The sequence below is a fragment of the Muscardinus avellanarius genome (assembly GCF_963383645.1).
Source record: "Muscardinus avellanarius genome assembly, chromosome: 1".
NCBI classification, from domain to species: Eukaryota; Metazoa; Chordata; class Mammalia; order Rodentia; family Gliridae; genus Muscardinus; species Muscardinus avellanarius.
This window is the reverse complement of record NC_137786.1, coordinates 217,402,003-217,426,058: the sequence shown is the minus strand read 5'-3', so window position 1 is coordinate 217,426,058 and position 24,056 is coordinate 217,402,003. Positions and strand designations below refer to the sequence as shown.

The 24,056-nt window shown below is 47.3% G+C and overlaps 1 protein-coding gene across 1 annotated transcript in view; it reads right to left on the bottom strand.

Moving 5' to 3' along the window:
* The window catches only part of EXT2 (exostosin glycosyltransferase 2), a gene marked incomplete at both ends in the record, with an annotated part of 126,732 nt that overhangs the window by 8,921 nt on the left and 93,755 nt on the right, over positions 1 to 24,056 (bottom strand). The window contains one exon of the mRNA XM_080706825.1: positions 910 to 1,053. Within this exon, the coding sequence (XP_080562951.1) occupies positions 910 to 1,053 (144 nt within the window). The remainder of the gene's footprint in view (positions 1 to 909; positions 1,054 to 24,056) is intronic.

Genomic DNA, 24,056 nt, shown 5'->3' with positions numbered 1-24,056 from the left:
CAGGTTCGAAGCCAGCCTTGCAAGCTTGAGAGACCATGTTTCCAAATAAAAATAGAAAATAGGTCTGGGAGTGTAGCCCGGAGGTAGAAGGGTTTCCAGGAACTCCAGTACCACCAAAAAAAAAAAAAAAAAAAAAAAAAGGGCAAACCTGAAACTACCATGAGCTACACATATGAAATAGTATAGAAGTTAATGGGTCAAAAATAAACATAGTCTACGACCACAAATCACAAGGACTATGAACAGTCAAGTTCTTTCTTTTACTAAGAACAAACTTGATGGAAGATGGGGCCTGACTGGAGGCAGCAGGCCGCGGGGTGCACCTGGAGTTTGCAGTCTCTCCCCCTCTCTCCTTCCTCCTGCCATGAGCTGCCATGAGCTGAGCGGCTCTCCCCTCTCACATTCTTCAGCTGCGATGCCCTGCCTGATCTCAGCCAAAAGCACTGGAGCCAGCGGCGGGAGACTGAAACCTCAAACTGAGAGGCAGAATGCATCTTTCTTCTTCTAAGTTATTTTCCTGAGGCATTTTATCCGAAATAGGAAGCTATGTAAGTATGCATGAATAGTCAATAAATAAAAGGTAAGCTGAAAAAAGAGCCTGGTGATAAGAGTTATCTCTAAGTGATAGGGTCACGAGAGACTTTTCTTCATTTTATTGCTATGTATTTCATACTTTCTACTGTGAGCACGTATTACTTTTATAACTAGAAAAACAACAAACTTTTTTGAAAAGGAGTGTCACTAACCACTCCTTTTCAATGATTGCTCCTCAATCATCGGAGCAGAACAGTTCTCCTAAACCCAGTAGCAGAGAGGGAAAATTTGAGTTGGGCCTCCCCCCAAAATGTGCATGGGGCCGGCAGTTTTGTCGCCTGAGACCCACTTGGACGGAACCTGCCCCTCTCTCACCTTGTGATAAAAGGCCGCTCCTGTGAGGACCATGGAGACCTCGTTGGTCCACTCAGACTCATACTTCCACTTACTCATCTCATGGTCCCAGAGATGCAGACGACCCGGGTAGCCCACCAGCCGGTCAGGAAATTCCCTCCAGACCTGGGGATAAAAGCACATCCCAGTGACTGCCCAGTTCAGAGGACCCGTGCCAGTGTAGTCACCCAGGCGGGCATAAACCGACCCCCAAGCTTCAGGTCCTTATAAACCAAGGAGGTTGAAGTGAGTCTCTGAGGACAGTCAGTCTAACAGGAGCCAGTTATTCTGCTGACGTTCAAAGATAGGTGTTGCTTCTGATTTCTTCCAAAACTTCTTTCACATGCTTGGAAATTTCAAGTAGTAGAGGGAAAGAGCTCGCCAAGCTGTGACAACCTATGACTAATAAAGTGAGTTCCTTTTTTGGGGGGCAGGGGCAATGCTGGGAATTGAATGCAAAGCCTTTCACATGCTAAGCAAGCGCTCTACCACCTAGCCACATCCCTCTATTTTTTATTTTGAGACAGGGTCTTGCTAAGTTGCCTATGCTGGTCTTGGACTTGGGATCCTCCTGCCTTTGCCTCCTCAGTAGGTGGTATCATAGGCTTGTACCACCCATGCTTGGCCATTTTGAATGACTGCACCAATGAAGAATAAATGGAATTCTGTAACTCAACTGCCCTGATCTGTATTATATTGACGATTGTGAGAACTGACAAAGTCTTTTTTATTTTTTATTTTTTGCAGTACTGGGGATGAAACCCAGGGTCATTCTACCTCTGAGCTATACCCTCAGCCCTACATATATATATATATATATATATATATATATATATATATATATATATATATATATTTTTTTTTTTTTTTTTTTTTTTTTTAAACAGGGTCTTTGAGTTGCAAAGGGCCTCACTAAGTAGCCGAGGCTGTCCCTGAACCGCAGGCCTCCTGTCTTAGCCTCTCAAGTGCTGGGATTACAAGCATGCACCACCACGCCTGGCTACAAAGTCTTTTTGTTAAAAAAAAAAATCAAATTTTTCCTGAGCACACACACTTTCTCATGTCCTAATGGATGCCCAAATGTGTAGCATTTGTCTGACTGTATTGTCTGTAACATACTGAGAATAAACATCTAATTTCTGCATTTAGAAAGGTTCTTAAAAAACAGTCTTACTGGACTAAATAGAGCCTAGTGTGTTGGGGATGAGGCACTTCCTGCGTGTGCGCCACGCACTGCTATATGATTCAATTTAACCTGTGAGAGAGAGAGGACTTCCACGCATAGACAAGCTCTGACAGTCTGCTGGCTGTGTCTGTGCCTCAGTTCCCTCTGCTCGTTTCTCAGTCTTTGGCTGACTTCTGAACGATAGGGTTCCTGAGGGTCCAAGCCTAGGTCCTAATTATTTCTCCAAGTTCTCTCTTTAAAGAATCACATTTGGTTTCAATTGCCTTAAATACCATCTCTAAAGCAGGGCACATGTTTGTAATCTCAGTACTTGAGAGGCTGAGGCAGGAGAATAGCAGGTTTGGAGCCAGCCTCCGCAGCTTACTTAGTGAGATCCTGTTTCCAAATAGAATATAAAATAGGTCTGGGGATGTGGCCCACAGATAGAAGGCCCCTGGATTTCATCTCCAGTACCACAACAAACAAAAAACAAAACACCTCTAATCTGATGACCTCTAACTTTATGCCTAGTCCTGGATACTCCACAGATAACCAACCTTTTACTGAGTGTCCAAAACAGAAGTCTGAATTCTATATCCCCCGACAAATTACCTGCATCCTCCCCATCTCTGCAAATCTTCCAGTGAGCTGTTTAGGCCCAGACATTGGTATCAGCCTTCATCTTGTCCTCTCCTCCCTCCAATCCCACTAGAAGTCCCCCTGGCTCTACTTGTGATCACCTTGGACCATCTCCGCTGCCACTGCCTCGGGCTGTAGCCTCTTCCCTCTCTCCCCAAGATCCCTGTGACAGTCTTCTAATTTGTCCCCCGGCTGCCACTCCTGCCCTTCCAAACCATGATGTTCACGGCATCTAGAATGACCACCTTTAATAGAATATTAAGGTATTCTGCACAGGGAAACTCAACCCGTGGCCTCTAGTTTTTGAATTACAATTATTTTGACTATACATTTATCTGCACATACACAGAAGTCGCAGGGCCCTGTGCCAGAGCAACCAGTGGCTGCCCCCACACAAGAGCCAGAACAGAAGCACAAACTGGGGGGCCTAGAACAACAGAGACTCCTCTTGTGTTCTAGAGACTAGATGCCCAGAGCAAGGTGTTGTACAGGCCAGCCTCCCGCTGAAGCCTCCAGCCTCCCCTGGCACAGAGGGCTGTGGCTAGTCGTCCCCTGTGCCATGATGATGGGCCACCTCCCTTGCTGCTGAGTCTCTGCCCACATTTCCCTGTTTCATAGAGATGCCAGTCATAGCAGACCAGGGCCACCACAATGACCTCAGTTGAATTTGATTACCTCTGAAAAGTCCCTGTTTCTAAATACAGTCACATTCTGAGGTAGCGAGGATCTGGACCTCAGTGTATCTTTTTTAAAAGTTTTACGTTTTATATATACTTTTCCTGGTACACTGTCATATGTTATGGTGAGTTCAAAATGAAAGAAATAAATGTCCACGACGCTTTGTGTATTTATATCCCACCCTGCTCCCCCTTCTTCCCTCCACATACACCAATGTATCTTTTTCGAGAAGAATGAGTCAACCTATAATATCTCCCTGAAAATCTTTAAGGAATGTCCTACTTTCAAAACAGAAACAAAGGAGGGAGGCTTCCTATGGCGAATAGCATCCAAACTGGCGTGCTTGTCCTAAGTGCCCACCCTGGCCATGTGCTCCCCCAGCAGCAGCCCCTCTGCTCTTTGATCATGAGACCCCGAACCTTTGCACTTCCCGTGACTTCTGGCTGGAATGTTCTCGCGTGTCTTCAAACACCTGGCTCCTGCCCATCAGTCAGGTCAACTACCTGGAGAGAGCTTCTTGGACCTTCTATCCAAGGCAGATGCCACCAACCTCTCTCCATCACACCCCGTCAGCCCCGGCTTTGTGTTAACAAACTGAAGTGCAGTTACTTCACTGATCAATTATGTACTTGACTATTACCTATTTCCTTCTGGCGGAATTGAAACTGGAGGAGGCAGAGACGGTCATAATTCCCTGTCGTATCAGGACAGGAACAGTGCGGGGTGCATGGCAGCATTCCACACATACTTGCTGAGACGAGATGATGGCACCAGAGGCCCCATGTGTTTCCTCCCCAGCCAGAGTGGGAGTCCTGCTAGGCGGGGCAAGGAAGCCTGTGGTGGGATGGAGCAGCAGCTACCACGAATAACAATGCCACAGCCTCAGCGCGTGAAGAGCGAAGCGGTAATAAGTCACCATCACTGAAGCACATGTTTCAAATTGCTTTCCCAGGAGCGGGGGAAGGGACACTTGCTGAGTCATTATGCTGTCTCTGCCCAGTCCTCCCCGTGACCCTCTCCAGGATTTTATGGGACATCTGACCTGGGCCTTGGGCGTGGTCTGGAGCTTTCCTTTTTGTGAAAACAGCTCACCTAACAGAGACCCACAGCCTTGGCCTCATTAACACCATGTTGCAACCAACAGAGTTAATCGGCCACAGGCATCGTCCTAATAGCTGCAGACAAATGAAGCCATGTCAAACATTTCCTTAGATGTGTAAGCTGCTGCTGCGTGCTCTCTACTCTGGGCTTGTATTTCAGCAGATTAAAATAATATGATACTATTACGGTTTTATAGAGCCCAGAGCAGCAGCACAGTTATGTGAACCCGGCAGGCAGACTCCATCAGACGCGCTATGCACTGCTGGCTCCCTTTTTCTCAGCACGGAGGCCCCTCGGTGGCCTTAGGGAGCTTTCTGCAGGGCTCCAGGCACCCAGAACCAAGCCCAGGATGTACAGCAGCATCCGATTCCGCCAGAACTTTTACTACCAAGAGCAGCGGCCCCCTTCCCCATTTATTTGAAGACAACACATACACTCCATGCACTGGTCCCTCTGGGTAAGCGCCACCCCGGATTGTAGCTATCATCACCATCACTATCATTATCGTCATCTTATTATTACTGTCATTGGCCCAGTCGGGTCAAATACTGTTAAGATTTCAGTAGGGGACTCTTATGTTGGTGCAAGTCACTTATCAGCACTCTCTCCAGAGGAACTTAATTTGGTGGCACTGGGTCGCGGAATGCTAAATTCCCCGCACTGGAAGACGGCTGGAGGGGTCTCGAATCTCAGATTCTTCTGGAGCCTTCGGAGAGCGGAGAGCGGGTGCATGCGGTTCTTCCTGCAGGGCCCCTCTGCCCTTGACTTACTCCAGGCAGCTGGATATAATCAAGATACCATCCTTGTCACTTCATCTATAATCCTGCAGCTGACTAGGGATCAAAACGGAGTGAGCCAGAATGGGATGGCCCGCGCTAATCGGGCCCTAGTGTAGAACGAAGTGGCTTATGTATATAGAAAAGCATTTTCCCAGCCAGAGGGTCAGGAACTCGAGCTGCACGCCCCTCCCCGCCCCCACCCAATCCAACTCCTTCCTCGTTACCTCGGGGAGCTGCTCTGAGGTCAGCCCTTGCCATTACTACCAGATGCCGTTACATATTGTACGTGGGCATTTGAAGCTGCCCATCATGCCCCTGCGGTTCCAGCAGCGGTGCTTCTGCGTGCTGTCCAGATCACAGCCAGTGTGGACTTGCTCGTCTGCTCTGCTGGTGTCTCCAAGAGCAGCGGCCTCATCCCTTTTCCGCCACACCTCAGAGGGGGAAGCCCGTCTCTGTGAGGACAGACTCCACACGCTAGGCCTTGCTTGGGGCTCAGCGGTCCTCTGGCTCACCTGCACCTTGGGGGCTGTGCCGTACTCCTCTTCAGTGCAGATTTAAACAATGGACTCCACCCTCCACTCACTCGTTCCTTTCTCATTTTTACAGTCTTGGCCCCAAACACCTCTCATCTGATTAGGGAGATTTTTCTCTTTCCTAGACTCCCAGCTGTACTTACTTGGCCATTTTTGAAGTTGTTTAAAAACAAACAAGTACGGCACATACACACACTCCTCCTGAGGTCTTTGCTGGCTTCCTTTACTACAGGATCAAAATAAGCTCTTGGCCTCTCCGTGTAAAAGCCCCCACAGCAGCCTCCGCTGGCTCTCATGCCTGACAGGAAGCACATGGGTTAGAGCCGGCCCGCAGGGACCGTGCAACTGGCCGGGCCATGCGCTGCGGGGGGCTAAGTGCCGCTACTGTCCTTTCAGGGGAGAATCTCCACGGCCTCCCTTACAGACCTGTTCCCAAGGAACTAACCCACTGAACGTGATCTGTTCAAGTTGTAGGTTTCTAAATAGCCTGGTCTTTATCATTTCACTTTGTTAAACACCATGCATATATGGATACATGATAAATGTTCTTGAAAAGAGGACAACAGGCTTCACCCCGAGCCAGCCTACAGTGTGCACTTCCAGTGGAGCGCGTGCATATCCGCAGCCAACCTCGGGAAGCAGGCTGGAGGGAGGAGAAGGTGGAGCAACAGGTGGCGCCCATCTGGGATGTGCAGCCGGGAACCCCCAGCACCAGGAGGAAAGCCACTCTGAAGTGGCTGCTCCAGCCATCGCGCCTTCAGAGACACAGTCCTGCAAAAACGGTGCTGCTCTGTGGAAGGGGTGGCGCGGGTATCAGGACATGTGACCCAAGAGATGGACTAGGAAGTGGTGAGGGAGGCAGGGGAATCCAGGTCCAAGGGGCATTTCACTGGCCACGTTTCCATCTCCTCCTCACAGCCCCCCAACCCATGCCGAGTTTTTTCAGCCCTGAACCAAAGTGGGTCAAGACTCTGAGCCAGCTTGGACCTTGTGTCCCTGGCCTGGGTCAGAGCCTCCCGGAAGCCAGCTGTGAAGGTCTTTGCGTGAGCGGCCCTTCCTCCCTTCAGGCTTTGTCCTGTGTGCTGCCCCGTGGGAGGGGGCACTGGCCGGCTTCTAATTCCACAGAGGAGCCCGTTATAGGATTCACTCACAGCCCCCCAGGAGCAGAGGTCACCTTCTGCACTAGGAGTTTCACGCACTATAGTCGCGTTGGGGGACTTCTCCCTCCCTTCTCAGCTCAGGCTCTGTGTACATTGGTAGGTGGCAGTGTTTATCAAGGGGGTGATTGGTAAAAAGCTCAAAAACCTCTTTCATGCCTCCGGCCCAGTTACACGCTGAAATGAGATGTGTAGAGCAGGAGAGGCCAGAAGCGGTCACCTAGAGTCTGCAACTTTGTTAAGTACACATGCAAGCTCTATCGTTCTAAGTGAGGTATATGTCAGGCCAACGCCATCTCAGTGGTTCTAAGTGAGGTATACCATCAGGCCACCTCAGTCTGCCAGAGAGCCCTTTCCATCCCAGGGCAAGTTCCGCTTCAAATAAGCCAAGCAGGAAAACCAGCAGTGTGGGGAGCTGCCGGGGGTTTCTCGGTATCCATCTGCCCCAGTGTGGCACATCTGGGTGCCGGGCACACAATGCCCACCCTTTCTGGTTCTTTCTTTAGGCCAGAAGCAGGGATGAAGGCGGAGGGGCAGACTGGGCTTGGCCACTGTTGACAGGAATGTGTGCCCTGACAGCTTTCCGCGGTCACCACTGGCGGGAAGACAGAACCGAGGAAGGGGCTTCGAAACATGTGCCTCTTTGTCCTCGTATGTGCACCGGCTCACCAGATGCCATGAGCGTCTGGGTGGCAAGGAGCAGACACACACCCGGCAGTCTGGGTTGCCGGCCCCACCCAAGCTGTCTGGGAGCCTTCAGAGATGTCTTGCCTGGAAGGCTGAGATCTTTCGGTCCAGCTCCCTTGCTGCACAGATGAGAAAACTGAAAGCCGGGAGGGAGTACCAGGTCGAGCCAGGCATGTCTAGAAGTCCTGGGATCTCCCCTGGTTCTGACGCTCAGAAGCACCTCAGCTCCCCGAGCTCAGTCCCTCACCTGTTCATCAGGTGGGACTGAGCGGTCTGGAATCACACGGAGCGGGGTTCTTCAGCTCTGCGGCGCAGGGACAGGTATGGGAGGAGTCACAGGCTCACGCACACCAGGTTGAGAAGAGAGAAGGCGGAGAGACAGGTGGGGAACAATGACAAAACCCTCGTCCCCAGCAGCACTTCCTAAAAGCCAAGGCGCTCCCTGAATGTGGTTTCCATTTAACCAAAAAGCCACATGCTCACACCATTAGGAGCAGGAGCTCCTGTCAGCTGTGTGGGAACTCGAGCTTGCACATGACATCTGAGGGCCTACTGGAAGCCTGCAATCTGTGGGGCTCGGGGCAGAGAAGGAAATGCAAGCAGAAAGCAGCTGAAGGACAGCTTAAGCCCAAATACCCTTCTTCATGAGGCAATGAATCTCTTAGGAGACAATAAAGGGGGAGGGAGGGGTGCAAGCGAGGGGACGGGAGGAAGAGGCGGGTCAGGATCAGGTCAGGGCTTTGCTAATTTTGTGCTCCTTCAGACTCGCTGCACATGAAATCATTTTTATTTCCATAACCTCAGCTCCAGGGTGGGTGGTACTGTTCCTCAATCTGGTCTCAGGAGATAAAATGAAGTTAAAAGAAGAACCGTGATCGGAAGCCAAATGGCTTTTCTCTAAATCCTGTTGAGCGAGTGGAAGGACAGACTTCACCTTCTCACAAATGGCCACCACTCAAGTCGATTTGGGGGGGCTCACCTTGAAGCCCAGGGCCCAAAGCTTCTAGCCAGTGAGTCCTGCAAGGAAGAAGCAAACTATCTATCCCTCGTGAGGCAGCGCCCGGGACCATCACTTGGTCGGAGGCTACTGCAGACTGGCCAAGAGCCTGTTTTCGTCTTATGGCGCAGGAGGAAGAGATGATATTGACCACAAACTCCATAGTCCTGACTTCAAAGTATGAACGACGTTCCAAAATAGTTACTTAATGAGTTGATTTGCCCTGGTGCTGATGTGTGTGCTTAAACCCATGACCTCTTGGTGGACAATCAGGCAGCAGAGGGACGCTTTCAAATTACTCATTTATTTGTCTTCCATGTCTTTTCAAACAATGATTTGAGTTGGCTTACAAAACAGGCAAACCTAGAAGAAAGCCCCAACTGTCATAACAGATGGGTGCTCTCCAGAGCATTAAAAGAAATCCCCCTGTCTTCAAAATATTGATGCTGATATCAGGTTCTAGAAAGGCAATTCAGTAGCCAGCTAAGGTCATGCTTAGGGATGGAAAGACGTGACTATTTCTCTTTATTAATTCATTTGTGCATTTGATTCTGAGGTGCTTATTAGGCGCCACTGTTGTTTTTTTTTTTTAATTAGACATCTTATTTTGAGATAACTGTGGCTCCTGCAGAGACTCTGTTTACTCTCCACCCGGCTTCTCCTAATGGTAACACTCGCAGAGCTACAGGATGCGATCACAGCGCGGATTCAGTGGAGGTACGGAGCATTTCCACCAGCGCATGGGTCCTCCCTGTCCATCTTTTAAGAGACAACTGCCACTCCTGGCTCCAGGCAACTACTGTCTCCATAACTTCATCATCATCTCGAAGAGGTTAGATAAATAGCATCACATGATGTAACTTTTTGGAAATGGCTTTTCTCACTCAGATACTTCTCTGGGGATTTACCCAAGCTAATGCTCATATCCAAAGTCTGTGCCTTTCCACTGCTCAGTAGTTTTCCATGGTATACACGGACCGTAGTTTAACCATTCACCTACCAAAGGACAGCTCAGCTGATTGCCCTGTGTGTGTTGGTTACAAATAAAGCAGCTACAAACATTCCCGTCTAGGTTTCCATTCCTCTGGGATGAAGACCCAGGAGAACAACTGCCGGGTTGTGTGGTAGTTGTAGATTCACTTTTATAAGAAACTACAAAAACTGTCTTTTGGAGTGGCTGGACCATAGTATACTCCCAGCAGCAACGTAAGAGATTCAGCTTCTCTGCATCCTCACCAGCCTTTGCTGCTGCCGCCAGTTTTTATTTAGCCATTGTGCTAGGCATGTCATATGCCTCCGTGTGTGTTTACTTTGCACTTTCCTTCTGGTTCATAATGTCCGTCACTCTTCTTGGGCTTACTTGCTCTCTACATCCCTTCTTCGATGAAGAGTCAATCCACGTCCTTGCCCATTTTCTCACTGGATTGATCTTACTGTTGAGTTTGGAGGGCTCTTCGCAGAGTCTAGCTGCTCGGCCCTCTGTTGGACATGTGGCTTGCGAGTATTGTCCCCGAGCCTGTAGCTTGTTTTGTGTCCTCATTATAAGGTTTTTAATTCTGGGGAGGTTCAATTTGTCAGTTTCTAATAGACTGTGTTTTGGTGTCAAGACTAAAAATACCTTGTCTACTACATCTTGAAGATTTCCTCCTTTATTCCTACAGGTTTTATATTTTACATTTTAAGTCTGTGACTCACTGTCAATTTTTGAATAAGGTATGGGGTTTAGGTCAAGGTTAATTTTTTTTTTTTTTTGCCAATTTGTTGAATTGTGTTTGTACCTTTTGTGAAAAACCAGTTATTCCCTTAAGCTGGCTGTGGTGGCGTATGCCTGTAATTCTAGTACTTGGAGGCTGAGACAGGAGGATCGCAGAATCGAGGCCAGTTGTAGCAATGTAGTGAAGCCCTTAGCAACTTAGTGAGATCCTATTTCAAAATAAAATAGGGCTGGGGGTGTAGCTCAGAGGTAGAGCACCCCTGGGTTTAACCCCCCAGAACAACAGCAACAAAATCAATTGTCCGCAGCTATTTTATGTGTGTGTGTTGTACTGGGGTTCCTGGAAGCCCTTCTACCTCTGGGCTCCACTACCAGACCTATTTTTTCTATTTTTATTTGGAAACAGGGTCTCTTTAGCCAGCACGGCTGGCTCCGAACCTACGCGATCCCCCTGTCTCCGCCTCCCAAGTGCGGGGATTACAAGTGTGCGCCACCACGCCCGGCTGTCCGCAACTATTTTTAAGGGACTGAGTACAAAAATTTATGGAGTATCAAACAAACAAAAAAGCCTACGCTTGTCACCAAGGGGCTTAGCATTCAGAAAAGCTAGTGGCATAAGAAGAAAAGCAGTAAAGATGGCTAGAGAGTGAGGAGGAGGTGGAGGACAGAAGGGGCGCAGAGCGGGAGCAGTTACTGGGTGGACAGGGAGAGCCGGGAGGAATAAGAACGTGCACTTCATGGACTTCGACTTGCAGGAAAGGAAAGGAAGCCAGTGGCAGTTCAGGCCGAGGTCCCCGTCACCCCAGCCAGGTGGGTAGTCAGCGCAGGACAACTCTGCTTTCTGGTTAGCAGGCCAGCGAGAGGAAGACCGGGATTCCTCCTCTGATGCAGAGCATGGCCTCGTTTTACTTTGAATAATTCCTTCTAATTCGACTCATAAGACTAAATTTCTATATAAATCCCACATCCCAAATTCAAATCCTCTCAATCGGTAAACATCTACTGTGCACTGACTATGCGCCAACCCAGTGTGCGGGCTCAGAGCAGCAAACCAGGCCGGCGTGAGCCCCGCTCAAAGGGCCGCGCTGGCGCCCAGGCCTCCGCCGAGGGCACAGGCGTGGCTGGAGGCCTGGCTGTGAGAGGCTGGCCTCTTCCCTCCATGTGCGATCATGATCCTGCCCAGAGAGCGCAAAGGCTGGCCGGGAACCTAGAAATATTACTTCTAAAGGTTGCCAAGTCTTGATCTAAACCAGCCAACAAGACAGTAGCAAATATACCACAATCGTGATTAATGTGAACCCTAGACACCAATTTTCAAGCACCAAGAAATAAATACGATCTGAGAGGTGAGCTGGAAGCACCACGCTGACTAGTTCACACCGCTTTCTGAGACCCACTTCACAGTTGAGATATTTTTTAAGGCTGGGGTCTGCTCTGAGCCTTTGAAAGTTTTCTTTCTTCTTTTTCTCCCCAAATGCAGAACCGGCAGGTAGAGCACGACAGCAGCCACCGACCGCTGTCCCAGACCGCTGTCCCAGGCTCAGGACTTTGCAGACAGCTGTGTGACCTCACAGTGAATGGCACGGCTTCACCTTCTGGAATCCGACAGGGCTCTCCTCTGAAAGCTTCGGCCGCTGCCCTCCTGAGGGGCCGGGCAGTCAGGGCTCTGGCTGCTGTGGTCTCCCCCGGCCCCCTGCCACGTCCTGCCCACCACCTCCGCTAAGCGTCTCTATCACAATCAAGGCAGATAAGCAGCCCATGAAGATAAATTCCCCACGTCCTGAAACCGCAGGCTGAAGCTCCAAATTCCTGCAGCAGCCAAAGTTCCCCTGTAATCAATCTCGGGGAGACAACAGGCGGCTTTTGGAACAATAACCCTCAAACATATGGATCCTCTCAGGGCTGGATATCACCACAGACATCTCCTTTTCAACGGGGGGGGGCACATTCCTTAAACCATCCAGTGGTCCAACACCTCCCTAACATAACCTCATGTCATGAGCGCTAGTTTGAGACGCAGAGATACCAGGCCAGGTGGCCTTGATGGTGCAGGGACAGGAAGGGTGCTGAGGCCTGTTGGGCGTGAGGGTGGGCACACAGGGCGGGCTGTGGGAGGCCGGGAGAGGGCCCCCCTCTCCAGCACTGCCTGGCACAAGGCGCGCTCCGATAGGAAACGCACCGGAACATCTCATCTGCCTACTTGGGATGGCGTTCCGCGAGGGGAGATGCCTCTCCTGGAAGATGCGTGGCTTCCGTGTCCTCCTCTTTGGGACAGGCAGCCGCCAGTCCTACATTAGATGTTTCATTAATAGCTGTGTAAACAAATTCTGGACTTGCTGTTTTAATTTGCTCAGTGGGGAAGAAAAAAGTGCCACTCCATTGTAATTCCCAACTGGGTACGTTTGTAAATGGTCAGATGTTATTTCAATGTTCAGCATACATATTCGATTTCCTTCCCTTAATATTTGTTTGACTTGTTCTCCAGTGGGGACTGGGTGTTTGAGAACAGCTCTGTGAGGTCAAACTTCGCCGCAGCTTCTCTCAGCACCTCCGCGGCTTCTGGCCCGACTCTGGATCTTCTTTCAGCAGCACTCGCTCCCACGGCAGCAAACATGAGCTGTTTTCCCTCCCCTCCCCGAGCCTTGGGGGTGTAAATCAATGCAAGCTGGAGATAGGGCAGACCGCAGGGATCACTCAGTTCCATGCACACGGGGCCTGGAGCAATGCAGAGAGTGCCCGGGCAGCCATCCTCTAAGGAAAGCGCTCAGCAGCCTTCCTGGGCCTCCTTTGGGAAGTGCCAACCGTCTTTTCGGTGGGAATGCTCACAGAGATGCGCCATCTGTGCAGGCATCTCTCCTCTGAGGATGAGAGTCTCTGTAATGGCGATGCTTCGGGTCCTTAAGAAAAGTGAAAATCAGAGGCAACAGACACAGATGTCCTTTTCCGTGTGGTCCCAATGTGATGGCCGAGCTCAGGAAAGGTGCTGGGGGGACTGCCATCCACTTGGATGGACACACAGCTCAGGGAGAGCATACCCCGTCAGCTTCTTTAGACACTTACAGAGGGCACACCACGATGCTTGTGTTACGGTTTCCAAAAGCTCACCTTTGGCACAATGGCTCGAGCTTCGTGGAGAGACTTCAGAGCCAGCACAAAGCCGCAGGCGACAGCCTTGGCAAGGCTTGGCTCTGTGTGCGCCGGCATGGGCCCGGCCCGCTGTGCACACTGGCCAGCGGCACGGCAGCAGCGTGTGGGCTGATCCTGCTGTGACTGTCCATCATCCGGACGAGAGCAAGAGAGTACCATCCAGTCACTACCAGTCCAGACCTGAGAAGGCTCCAGGGTCTGAGTCGGCAAAGGGGAGGATGGGAAACCCAAGGCGCGGGGTCTTCCCAGGTCCCGGTAACTGGTACGTACCCCCTCAGGCACATACCTGTGTTTTGGTTCCTCCTTTAGGATCTCCCGTTTATTAGTCTAGGCTATGTAAGAATGGCGTTTCTCAGGGCCCTGGATGAACTGACAGGCCCTGGATGAACCCATGGCAGGGTGGGAATGGTGGCTCCCTGTACGATAAAGACCCTGTATCAGCCGGGCGTGGTGGCGCACACTTGTAATCCCGGTGCTTGGGAGGCGGAGACAGGAGGATCACACAGGTTTGAAGCCAGCCACACTGGCTTAAGAGACCCTGTTTCCAAAAATAAAAAAGTATAAAATAGGTCTGGGAGTGTAGCCCGAAGGTAGGAGGGCATCCAGGAACCCCAGTACCACATACACACACACAAAGACCCTATATCAGAGACCCTCCCAAATTCCTAATAAGCCTGGGTATAACTGCAGACAGAGGACTTGGGGCCTTAATCCAGGGAGGCAAGCAGTCAGTCCATTAGCACAAGCAGGCGATGGGACCCATAGCATAGCACCCTCCTTGTAGAAGGCTCAGGATGGACCGCAGAACAACACAGCTTACTCTTCTTTTTTTTTAAGTTTCTGCTCACTTTTAAAGGAGGTTCATTTAGAAGCACAGATTATGGCCGCTCTCTCAGTGGCCAGGTATAAACATGATTTGTGACTTGTCTCTCACTGTGCTTCAAATGTAAATGCTCCCAGCATCCCCGCCCCCAGCCTGAGCTCAGGGCATGCGCTTCCCCACTGCCCTGTAACTGGCCTCCCAGTTACCTGCCATGCACCTCTCTGTGGCCTGCAGCTGGCCTCGGAACCCGCCCATCAGCTGGCCCTCTTCTCCTGTAAGCCCAGCATGCTCCTCCTCACACCAGCAAGCTCACAACTTCCCGGCCTGCCACGCGCGCCCAGCTCCATCCTGCTTTGATGTCCTTCCTCTTGGTACTTCCAACATAAGGAGAACCCACTGAGAGAGGGCTCCATGTTCTCATGAAAAACAACAACAGCAAAAACAGCGATCCCATGCTGTTCTTCTGCCTTCCCATGATCCCTTGAGAGCATACACTTGCCATTACCGTGAGCCGTTATGAACAAAATCATACAAATAATTCCTCACAGTCTATTGGCACCAAGAGGTTTAGCCAATCCCTCCAGCTACAGGCGCCTGGGCCATGAAGGAGGAGCACTGCGTGTTTTGCTTAATAACGCACGTTGCTGTTAATTCCCATTCCCACAAGAAGCCCGGTGGTACTGGCCAAGAGCGCTTCACATCTCTCAGGTGAAAAATGCCCAACACGTAAGTGCTACTAATAATTTTTTATGGTTGGAAGTGTGGATCAAAGTATAAAAGGAAAAATAAATTTGCAGGTTCATGCACTCAGCCAAGTCTCCATGGCTCATTTTCTACCACATGTTTTAAACTGTCTCTCTGAGGCGGGGGAGAGGAGGAGGAATAAGTTGCTTTTCATTTCCCAGCTCTTTAGGTCTGAAATGAAAGCAGACAGACTTAAAAAAAAAAAAAATCAAACATTCAAGTAACATTATACACTGCTACTGTTCCCCTAGGAGTCCCTTGAAAATGAGAATCAAGAACTCAATAGATACTTTCCTGGTAAAATACATAAACAGATAAATAAATTATCCCAGGCTGAAAAGAATTTCCACATCTGGTAGCTCACTAGAGCTTGTCAAACAAGTCAAAAACACACAGGGCCAGAGAAGATCATTCTTAGCTCCTGACTTCAGGGTTGGAGAGGAACGGAATATTTCCCCAGGCCCTCTGCCTTCCAACAGGGAATGTGGCCCCATTTAAATGGGCAAATAACACCCCCCATGTTTTCTTCCAAGTAAATAAATAATGATAACCCGGTACTATATTCAAATGTGTGTGTGCTCATATCATAGACGCAGGAAGAAAAATATGGTCTGGCCTTTTATTCCCGAGAATTTGCTATAGTATATCTCTAAGGGTTATACTCAAAGTGTATTTCACACTGTAAAAGTAACTTAATGGAGCAGGGTGTGGTGGTGCTACACGGCTGGAATCCCAGTACTTGGGAGGCTGAGACAAGAGGACTGAGGGTTCAAGACTAGCCTCAGCAGTACAGGGAGACTCTCTCTACACTGCAGCCTAGCAAGACCCTGTTTCAAAACAAAAATAAAAAAGGACTTGGGGTCTTAATCAGACACAGAATGCCTCCGAGTTCAGTCTCCTGTACACCTCCCTCAAAACAAGTGACCTCTATGCACATTGTGTTCTCAGCAGTAAAGCAGGGAGTGACAGGATGACCTCTGAGGTCTCTGCATTCTTCCCCACTTCTGTAGAGATGGAGGGGACTGAACCCAGTGCTGGAGATCAAACTCCGAGCTACAACCCTGGTCATCGTTGTCATTGTCATCGTCTTCTTCTTCTTCTTCTTCTTCTTCTTATTATTATTATTATTATTATTATTATTATTTTGAAACAGGGTCTCACTAAGTTGCTGAGAGCCTGCTAAGGTTTCTGGGGCTGGTTTTGAACTTGTGATCCTCCTGTCTCAGGTTCCCCTGTACTGGGATCGCAGGTATGCGTACCATGCACGGCTTGCCTGTATTTCTTTTAAACAGAGTGTTCTGAATGGGCCGTTATGAGTGGGCAACAGGCACACAGCATGCAGAGGTCTGAGCCCCTCGTCTGATCAGGAGTGAGCTGAGGGTAGGCACCCCGGGGTGTCAGCAGCCTCGTCTGTGTGCCCAGCACATGGCAGCACCACCACTTTGTGCTAAGACCTGATGAAAGCTGGCCCAAACACTGGCTTTAGTAACCTCCCTCTGAAAGGTGGGTCTCGAGTTTGCTATCAATTTCCAAGCCTATATTTTAGGATGATCACCCCATCGTTTATTTTTATCTCTTGCCTCTTATGTTAGACCCACATTTTTCTCCCACAGCTCTGGGAAGTGAGCAACCTGTGAGCTGGCCCACGGTCTCACTCGGAGTCCATTCAGCATACCCCGGAGCCTGCTCTTTAGGGGATGGTGTCAATGATCCAAGCCTTCCCACCCTTTAGCACAGCACTGCCTTCGGGTGCCCTCAAACTTGTGAAGGACATGTTGGGCCTCTGGGCAAGTGTTTATGCCTTACCTATGCCTTGTCAAACAGGCCCTGGCGGCTCACCGCCTGCCCTGGTCTCCTCCATGAACAGAACTTCTGCATTCTACTTTTTTTTCCTTTCTTTTTTCTTGTTGCAGTTCTAGGGATGGAGCCCAGGGCCTCATGCATGGCAGGCAAGCACTCTACCATGGACACCTACCCCTGTTGGATCATCACACGCAATCTGTTTCACAGGAACAAGAAGGAATCTGACACTCTGCATGTGGCAGTTTGGTCACTTTCCACGTGAACAAAGTTTTGGTCACTTTCCACAGGCCGTACGGCTCTGCCTGCATCTTATCTCCTAGAATGATTGCACCCCAAGGGCTTGTGAAGTCATCTGGTCCATTCTTCTGTCTCCAGGCAGAAATGGAAAATCTATCCTAGTCTTCTTGTTTCATAGATGCACACACTGGGGGATACTCTGGTTATGTTCAAACAAAAAGTACTGAGGTAACTAACCTTATCTAGTTTACTTGGCAAGAATTTTACATCCACAACTGCAGAATGAGCCCTCTTCTTCGGGGTACACAGGACATCTACCAAAACCGACCTTCTTCTGGGCTATACGGTCTCAACACATTTCAAAATAATAAAATCATACAGAGTCTATCTTCTGACCATTTTGTAGACTCAAACCAGTAATGAATAAAAAAGAGATAACTTAAAAATTTGACAAAAGTAAGCTTTTGTGTAACTAGGGCTCAAAGAAGATCATACAATGAAAATTCTAAGATATTTTGAACTTAAGGATAACAGAAATAGGATACATCAAAACTTGAAACCACACCTAAATCCATAAAGAGAAATTTCAATGTCTATACCAGAAAAATAAATATTAAATTAATGATCTGAGCTATTAAGCAAACGAGCTTAAAAAAACCCCAGCAACTTAAATTCATGAAAGCAGAGTACAAACTCAACCAAGCAGAGACCATAACTAATTAAATACAAAACAAATATACAAGAGAAAAATCAACAAAATCCAAAGTTGAAAAGACTGTGACGCTGATAAACCTCTAACAGTTAAGACTCACTAGGAAAAAAATGAAAACAACCAGTATCAGGAATAAAAAAAATAACACATTATTCCAAGTCCGAGAAGTGTTAAATGATAATAAAAAGATATTACGAATGAATTTCTCCTAGTACTTTCCATTTACTATTTAAAATAAGAAGTACCACTATAATTTATACTGCTTATATAACTTATATAACTTAATCAGTGACTTTGTGGTTTGCTTGGCTTGAGTGCTAAGTCCATCTTTTGCTAAATTTCGGACATTTTCAGCCATTATATCAAGTACATTTTCAGCCCCACGTCCTTTCTCTTCTGAAACTCTCACACACTGATGTCGTACCCTTTGTGACTGTCTCACAGGTCCCTGAGGCTGTCTCTACTTTTTCAAGACGTGTTTCCTCTCTCCTGTTCATACTGGCTCATTCCTGGGGATCCGTCCTCAAGTTCACTGAAGCTTCCGTTATTTCCGGTCTCCTACTGAGCACGTCCAGAGTTTTCCATTTGGAGTGGTGTCCTTTTGGGTTCTTTGTATCTTCTGTTTCTTTCCTGGGGCTTCTACTTTTCTATTCCTTTTGACGGTGCTCACAACTGCTCATCAGGGCATTTTCAGAGAGCTGCTTTAAAAATCCTCGTCAGAAATTCCGACATCTGCCTCATCTGGCCTTGGCATCTGTGAATTATCTTTTCTCATTAAACTTGCAATTTTCCTGTTGCTGGTATGATAAGGAATTCTGAAACACCCTGAGCACTGCTGAGATGCTGGCTTCCATTGAAGCTTTCTATTTTGGAGGCAGTTTGGGTTCAGAATGCATGTTCTGGTGCGCTTTTGTGGGCTGCGGATTGAATGTCGATTTCGTTTTCAAAGCCTTTACCGTGCTTTTCTGGTCTGTCCAGCTTGTGTGCTACCCAGAGGCGATTTGGGTATTCCAGGTGTCTAGGTCCTGACAACCCCAAGCTCTTCCCTTCCGCCCTCGGTTCCTCCAGGTCCCATAGGGTCACAGGTGCTTCCTCAAGTTATTTTCTATTTTCAGCTTTTCTTTTTGCTCTTTTAGCTCTGAAACCTGTGTATTATCCTGGGCAGTATCCTATACCATAGTTTATTTCCTAAAGGTTTCCTGTGTTGACTCAGTCAGTTTCATGCACGGGCTACATTGAAGGGGAGAGCTGGCGAGTACCTGGACTTCACACACAGATCTACAGAATCCCGTTCTCAGGCTCTCCTGCCCACGCTCTCCCTTTACCATAGGTGGGAGGCAGCTTGGTGCAGGCTGGGGACGGTGGACAGGGCGCCTTCTCACAGGGCAGGGACCCCGCTGATGTGCATTGGAGCCGGAACCAGGCGGCCATTGGGCTCCAGCCCATGAGCTCCAGTGGGGAAGGGCCAGGGGAGGAGAGTATCTTTCCCTGTCTCCTGTTAGTGCAGCCTGGGACGGTTGACCGAGCTCTGCCCGACAGCTGCCATGGGGCACAGCCGCCTGGCAGGGCTGTGGCTTCCTCTGTGGTGTCTGCCTGGGGCAGAGTGGATCCCGTTTGTGGGGCCACTCCCAGTCCTCTGACTAGACAATATGGGCTTTTCTTGTTCTTGTTTGTTTGCTGCTGTTGTTTTATTCATTTTAATCTGTGCCTGCAAGCATTAAGATCTCTAGCACAGAGGTGGAGGGGAGAGAAGAAAGAGAGAAAAACCCCAAAAGAACTCATCACTGGGTCATCCCTCAAGTCCTGAGGCCCCACCCACCTGCCTTCTTTTCCATCTTCCAGAATCTTCTGTTGCAAAATGTGTTTTATCTAGGGCTTTTATTGTAATTAGCAGCAATAGGGTTGAATGTGTTTACTCAATCTTATGCAGAATAAAAAGTCTGTAACTTTTTTTTTTTTTGCGATACTGGTGATGAAACCCAAGGGCATTCTACCTCCGAGCTACACCCCCTATTCTTTATTTTGAAATGGGGTCTCACTAAGTTGCAGAAGGCCTCACTAAGTAGCTGAGGCTGGCTGTGAACCTGCGATCCTCCTGTCTCAGTCTCCCAAGTACTGGGATTACAAGCGTGCGCCACCATGCCTGGCTTATAGCTTATTTTTTAAGTTAAGAAATATTTAAGTAGAACTGTGACTAAGTTAAAGGAAAACTTAACAACAAATGACCCAGAGATTGATATGACTGTGGGGTTTTTGTGTCTCCCTTGGTTGGGGAACACATGAGCGGCCTCGTATGTGTGGAGGATATCTCCATCTTCTTAACGGAAGCACAGGTGGCTGCTTGAAAGTTCGTCTGTGTGTGGAAGATGGATGCAGACGCTGAGTAGCAAAGAGGGAGACTGTGCTGTCATTAAGCTGCTATCCTGCAGCCCCAACCCTGTCTGGTACCACCTCCCACCCCTTTCTTAAATCTACTTTGTGATGCTGGGGCTGAGATTCTGCAAATTACATTTGGCCTTCAATAGATGGCTTCCTATTGGGTCCTGTCAACAGGGGGCACCAGCGGGAGCCTGGAAGCCCAGGAGGAGACCCTGCCTTGCTCCATTCCTGCTGCATGGAGTCCACCCAGCAGCAGCAGATGGATCTTCCTCTCTCAGCAGTCCCAGAGCCAACCTCATCTCTCATCTTGCACCTTGAAGAACCAGCAAGAGCCTGCCACCGGCCCCGCCTCTGATGCCCAAGCCCACCAGGGGCTTTATTCCAAGTGTCTAGGTGCTGACAACCCCAAGCTCTTCCCTTCCTCCCTCGCTTCCTCCAGGTCCCATAGGGTCACAGAGGCTTCCTGAAGTTATTTTCTCTGTATTTCCAGCTTTTCCTTTTGCTCTTTTAGCTCTGAAACCTGTGTATTTGAGAATTTAATATTTTTAATTCATTCTAATGAAACAACTAACATGGATTCTGTTTTTCTGACTGCTGTGGACTCTTCTAAAAGAAAATGCTCAGGTGCTTTTTATCTTCACCCAGGAGAAATTTTAATTCTTAACAGTACAGGGGCAAAAAATCAGAACAGTTATCACGATGAGCGTTTTACAGGTGACATGGTATGGTGAAAACACACTAAAATGAGTCCTGGTCTTAGCGCCACTTACTAAATAGGTAATGCTAATGGACACAAATCACTTACCAGGTCTCAATATCTTGGGTGGCTTTATCCATATACAGAAGCCAGCAAACTAGTTATCTCTAAAAGTTTCTTTTTAATATAGAACTACTACTTGTCTTCAAGAAATCACCAGTAAAACCATTTGAACCTGGACTTTTCTTACTGGGAAGATTATAATTTCTTTAACAGAAGATTATCCACATATTCTGTTTAATTTTGCGTAAACTTGAACTTTCAAAGAATTCTTCCATTTCATATACATTTTCATAATATCCTCTCCATGACTATCAGACCTGTAATGACAATGCTCCCTTAATGCTTTTTCATTTCAGATAGTGATCACTTGTGTCCTATTTTTTATTTTTTTATTTTTTTTTAGTGATCTAGCTAGGAGTTTACCAATCTTGTTAATCTTTTTTTCCTTTTTCTTTTCTTTTTTTTTTTGAGGGTCTGGGGATGGAACTCAGGGACATTCTACCTCTGAGCTACACCCCTTCCCTATTTTTTATTCTTTATTTTGAAACAGGGTCTCACTAAGTTGCGAAGGGCCTAAGTAGCTGAGGCTGTCCGCCAACCTCAATCCTCCGGTCTCAGCCTCCTGAATGCCAGGATTGCAAGCGTGTGCCACCACACCTGGCTTTGTTAATCTTTTCTAAGAGCCAAGCTTTGGACTTGTTAATTTTCTCAGTTGGTCTATTTTCTACTTCACTGATTTTAGCACTTACCGTTATTATTTCCTTCCTTCTACTTGTTTTGTTTTATTTTTGGTGGTCCTGGGGGTGGAACCCAGGGGCTTTCTACCTCCGGGCTATCCTCCCAGACCTATGTTATACTTTATTTGGAAACAGGGTCTCACTAAGTTGCTGAGAGCCTCACTAAGTAGCTGAGGCTGGCTTCGAACCTGCGCGTTCCTCCTGTCTCAGCCTCCCGAGCGCGGGGATTACAAGCGTGCGCCACCATATCCGGCTACTTGTTTTGAATATATCTTTCCTCCCCCTAGCTTCTTAAATAGAAATAACTTTTGGTCACTGAAAACAAGAAAGGACTTTCTTGTTTTCTAATACAAGCTATTTTAGTGCTATAAATTTCCCCTAAGCACTATTTTATCTACATGCCACCATTTTTTTTCCAGCTTTGGAATATGGCTTTCCAAATTAGTTGTACAGTTCATATTTTCACCAGCTAGGCATGAGTTCAACTTGCTTCAGAGCCTCACCAATACTCAGTACTGTTGCTAAGGATGTTTTTATGTTATTTTATATCTCTACATAGTTTTTTTTTTGTTTTGTTTTGGTTTGGTTTTTGGTGGTACTGGGGGTGGAACCCAGAGGCTTTCTACCTCCAGGATATACTTCCAGACCTATTTTATATTTTATTTGGAAACAGGGTCTCACTAAGTTGCTGAGAGCCTCACTCAGTAGCCGAGGCTGGCTTCGAACCTGCACGATCCTCCTGTCTCAGCCTCCCAAGTGCTGGGATTACAAGCGTGCGCCACCACGCCTGGCCTACATTTTTTTTAATGTCTCATGTAATAACTTTTTACATGACATATTCTTTTTTCTGTTTAATGTTATTTTCTTTAAGCTTTAATTTTTTATTAATAAATAATTATATATATTTATGAGGTACAATTGATGCTTCAATACAAGTATGCATTGTGGAAAAAAATCAGGACAATTAACGTATGTATTACCTCACATATTTAGCATTTTATTAGGGTGAGAACATTTAAAATCCCCTCTTTAAGCTATAAAAATTATTATTAGCTATAGTCCCTTTGCTATGCCAGAAATCACCAGAACTTATTTCTCTTGTCTAACCAAAGCTCAGTTCCTTCTGCCCAAGACTTCTCCTTTCCCTAGTCCACACCTCTGCCTCTGGTGACCACCATTTCACTCTCTACTTCCATGAGTTTGAATTTTTAGATTACACATATAAGAGAGATCATGTGATATTTGTCTTTCCATCTCTAACTTATGTTACTTAGGATGTAGGATAATCCATTTTGCTTAAAAATGACAGGTTTTGTTATTTTTAAAGGTAGAATAGTATTCGTGTGTGTGTGTGTGTACATATACACTTTTTATCCAATCATCAGCTGACTCACTGGTTGATTTCATATCTTGGCTATTGTGAATAATCTTACAATGAATACGGGGAACACAGATATTTCTTCATCATACTGATGTTATTTCCTTTAGGTATATATGCAGAAGTGTAAATGCTGAATCATACAGTAATTCTATTTTTTTAGGAACCTCTGTACCATTTTCAAAAACAGCTATATTAATTTACAGTCCCACAAACAGTGTACAGGGGTTCCTTTTTCTCCACGTCCTCACCAACACGTCATCTTTTTGATAAGAGCAGTTCTCAATAGTATTAGATGGTAACTCATTGTGATTTTAAGTTGCATTCCCCTGGTGATTAGTGATGCTGAGCACTTTTTTACAAAGATGTTGGATTATTGTATGTCTCTCTTTTTGAGAAATGTATCGTTGGACTGAGATCTTTTGTTCTTTTTTTTGTGTGTGTGTGCGCAGGAAATTGAACTCAGGAGCATTCTACCTACTAAACTTGAGATCTTCTTGTCTCAGTCTCCCAAGTGCTGGGATTACAGGCATGTGCCGCCATGCCCAACTCCTATTTTTTAATAGGGTCATGTGTGTTCTTCTTATGGAGTAATCAGAGTTCCTTATATGTTTTGGTGTGAGACCCTTGTTTGATGTGTGATTTGCAAATATGTTCCCCCAATCTGTGAACTGTATTCTATTCTGTTGATTGTCTCCTTTACTGTAAAAGAACCTTTTAATTCGATGCCATCCACTACCTATCTTTGCTTTTGTTTTCTTACTGTTAAGTTGTGAGAATTTTTTTTTTATATAGTTTGGATACAACTCTATCACACACACTTTGAAAATACTTTTCCCAGTCTATGGGCTAGTTCTTTCATTTTCTCAGAAGTGTCTTTTTTCTAAGTGGCACTAATTTTGATGAAATTCAAGTCACTCATTTCTTCTTCCATGTCACTCAATTTGTCTCCTACTAAA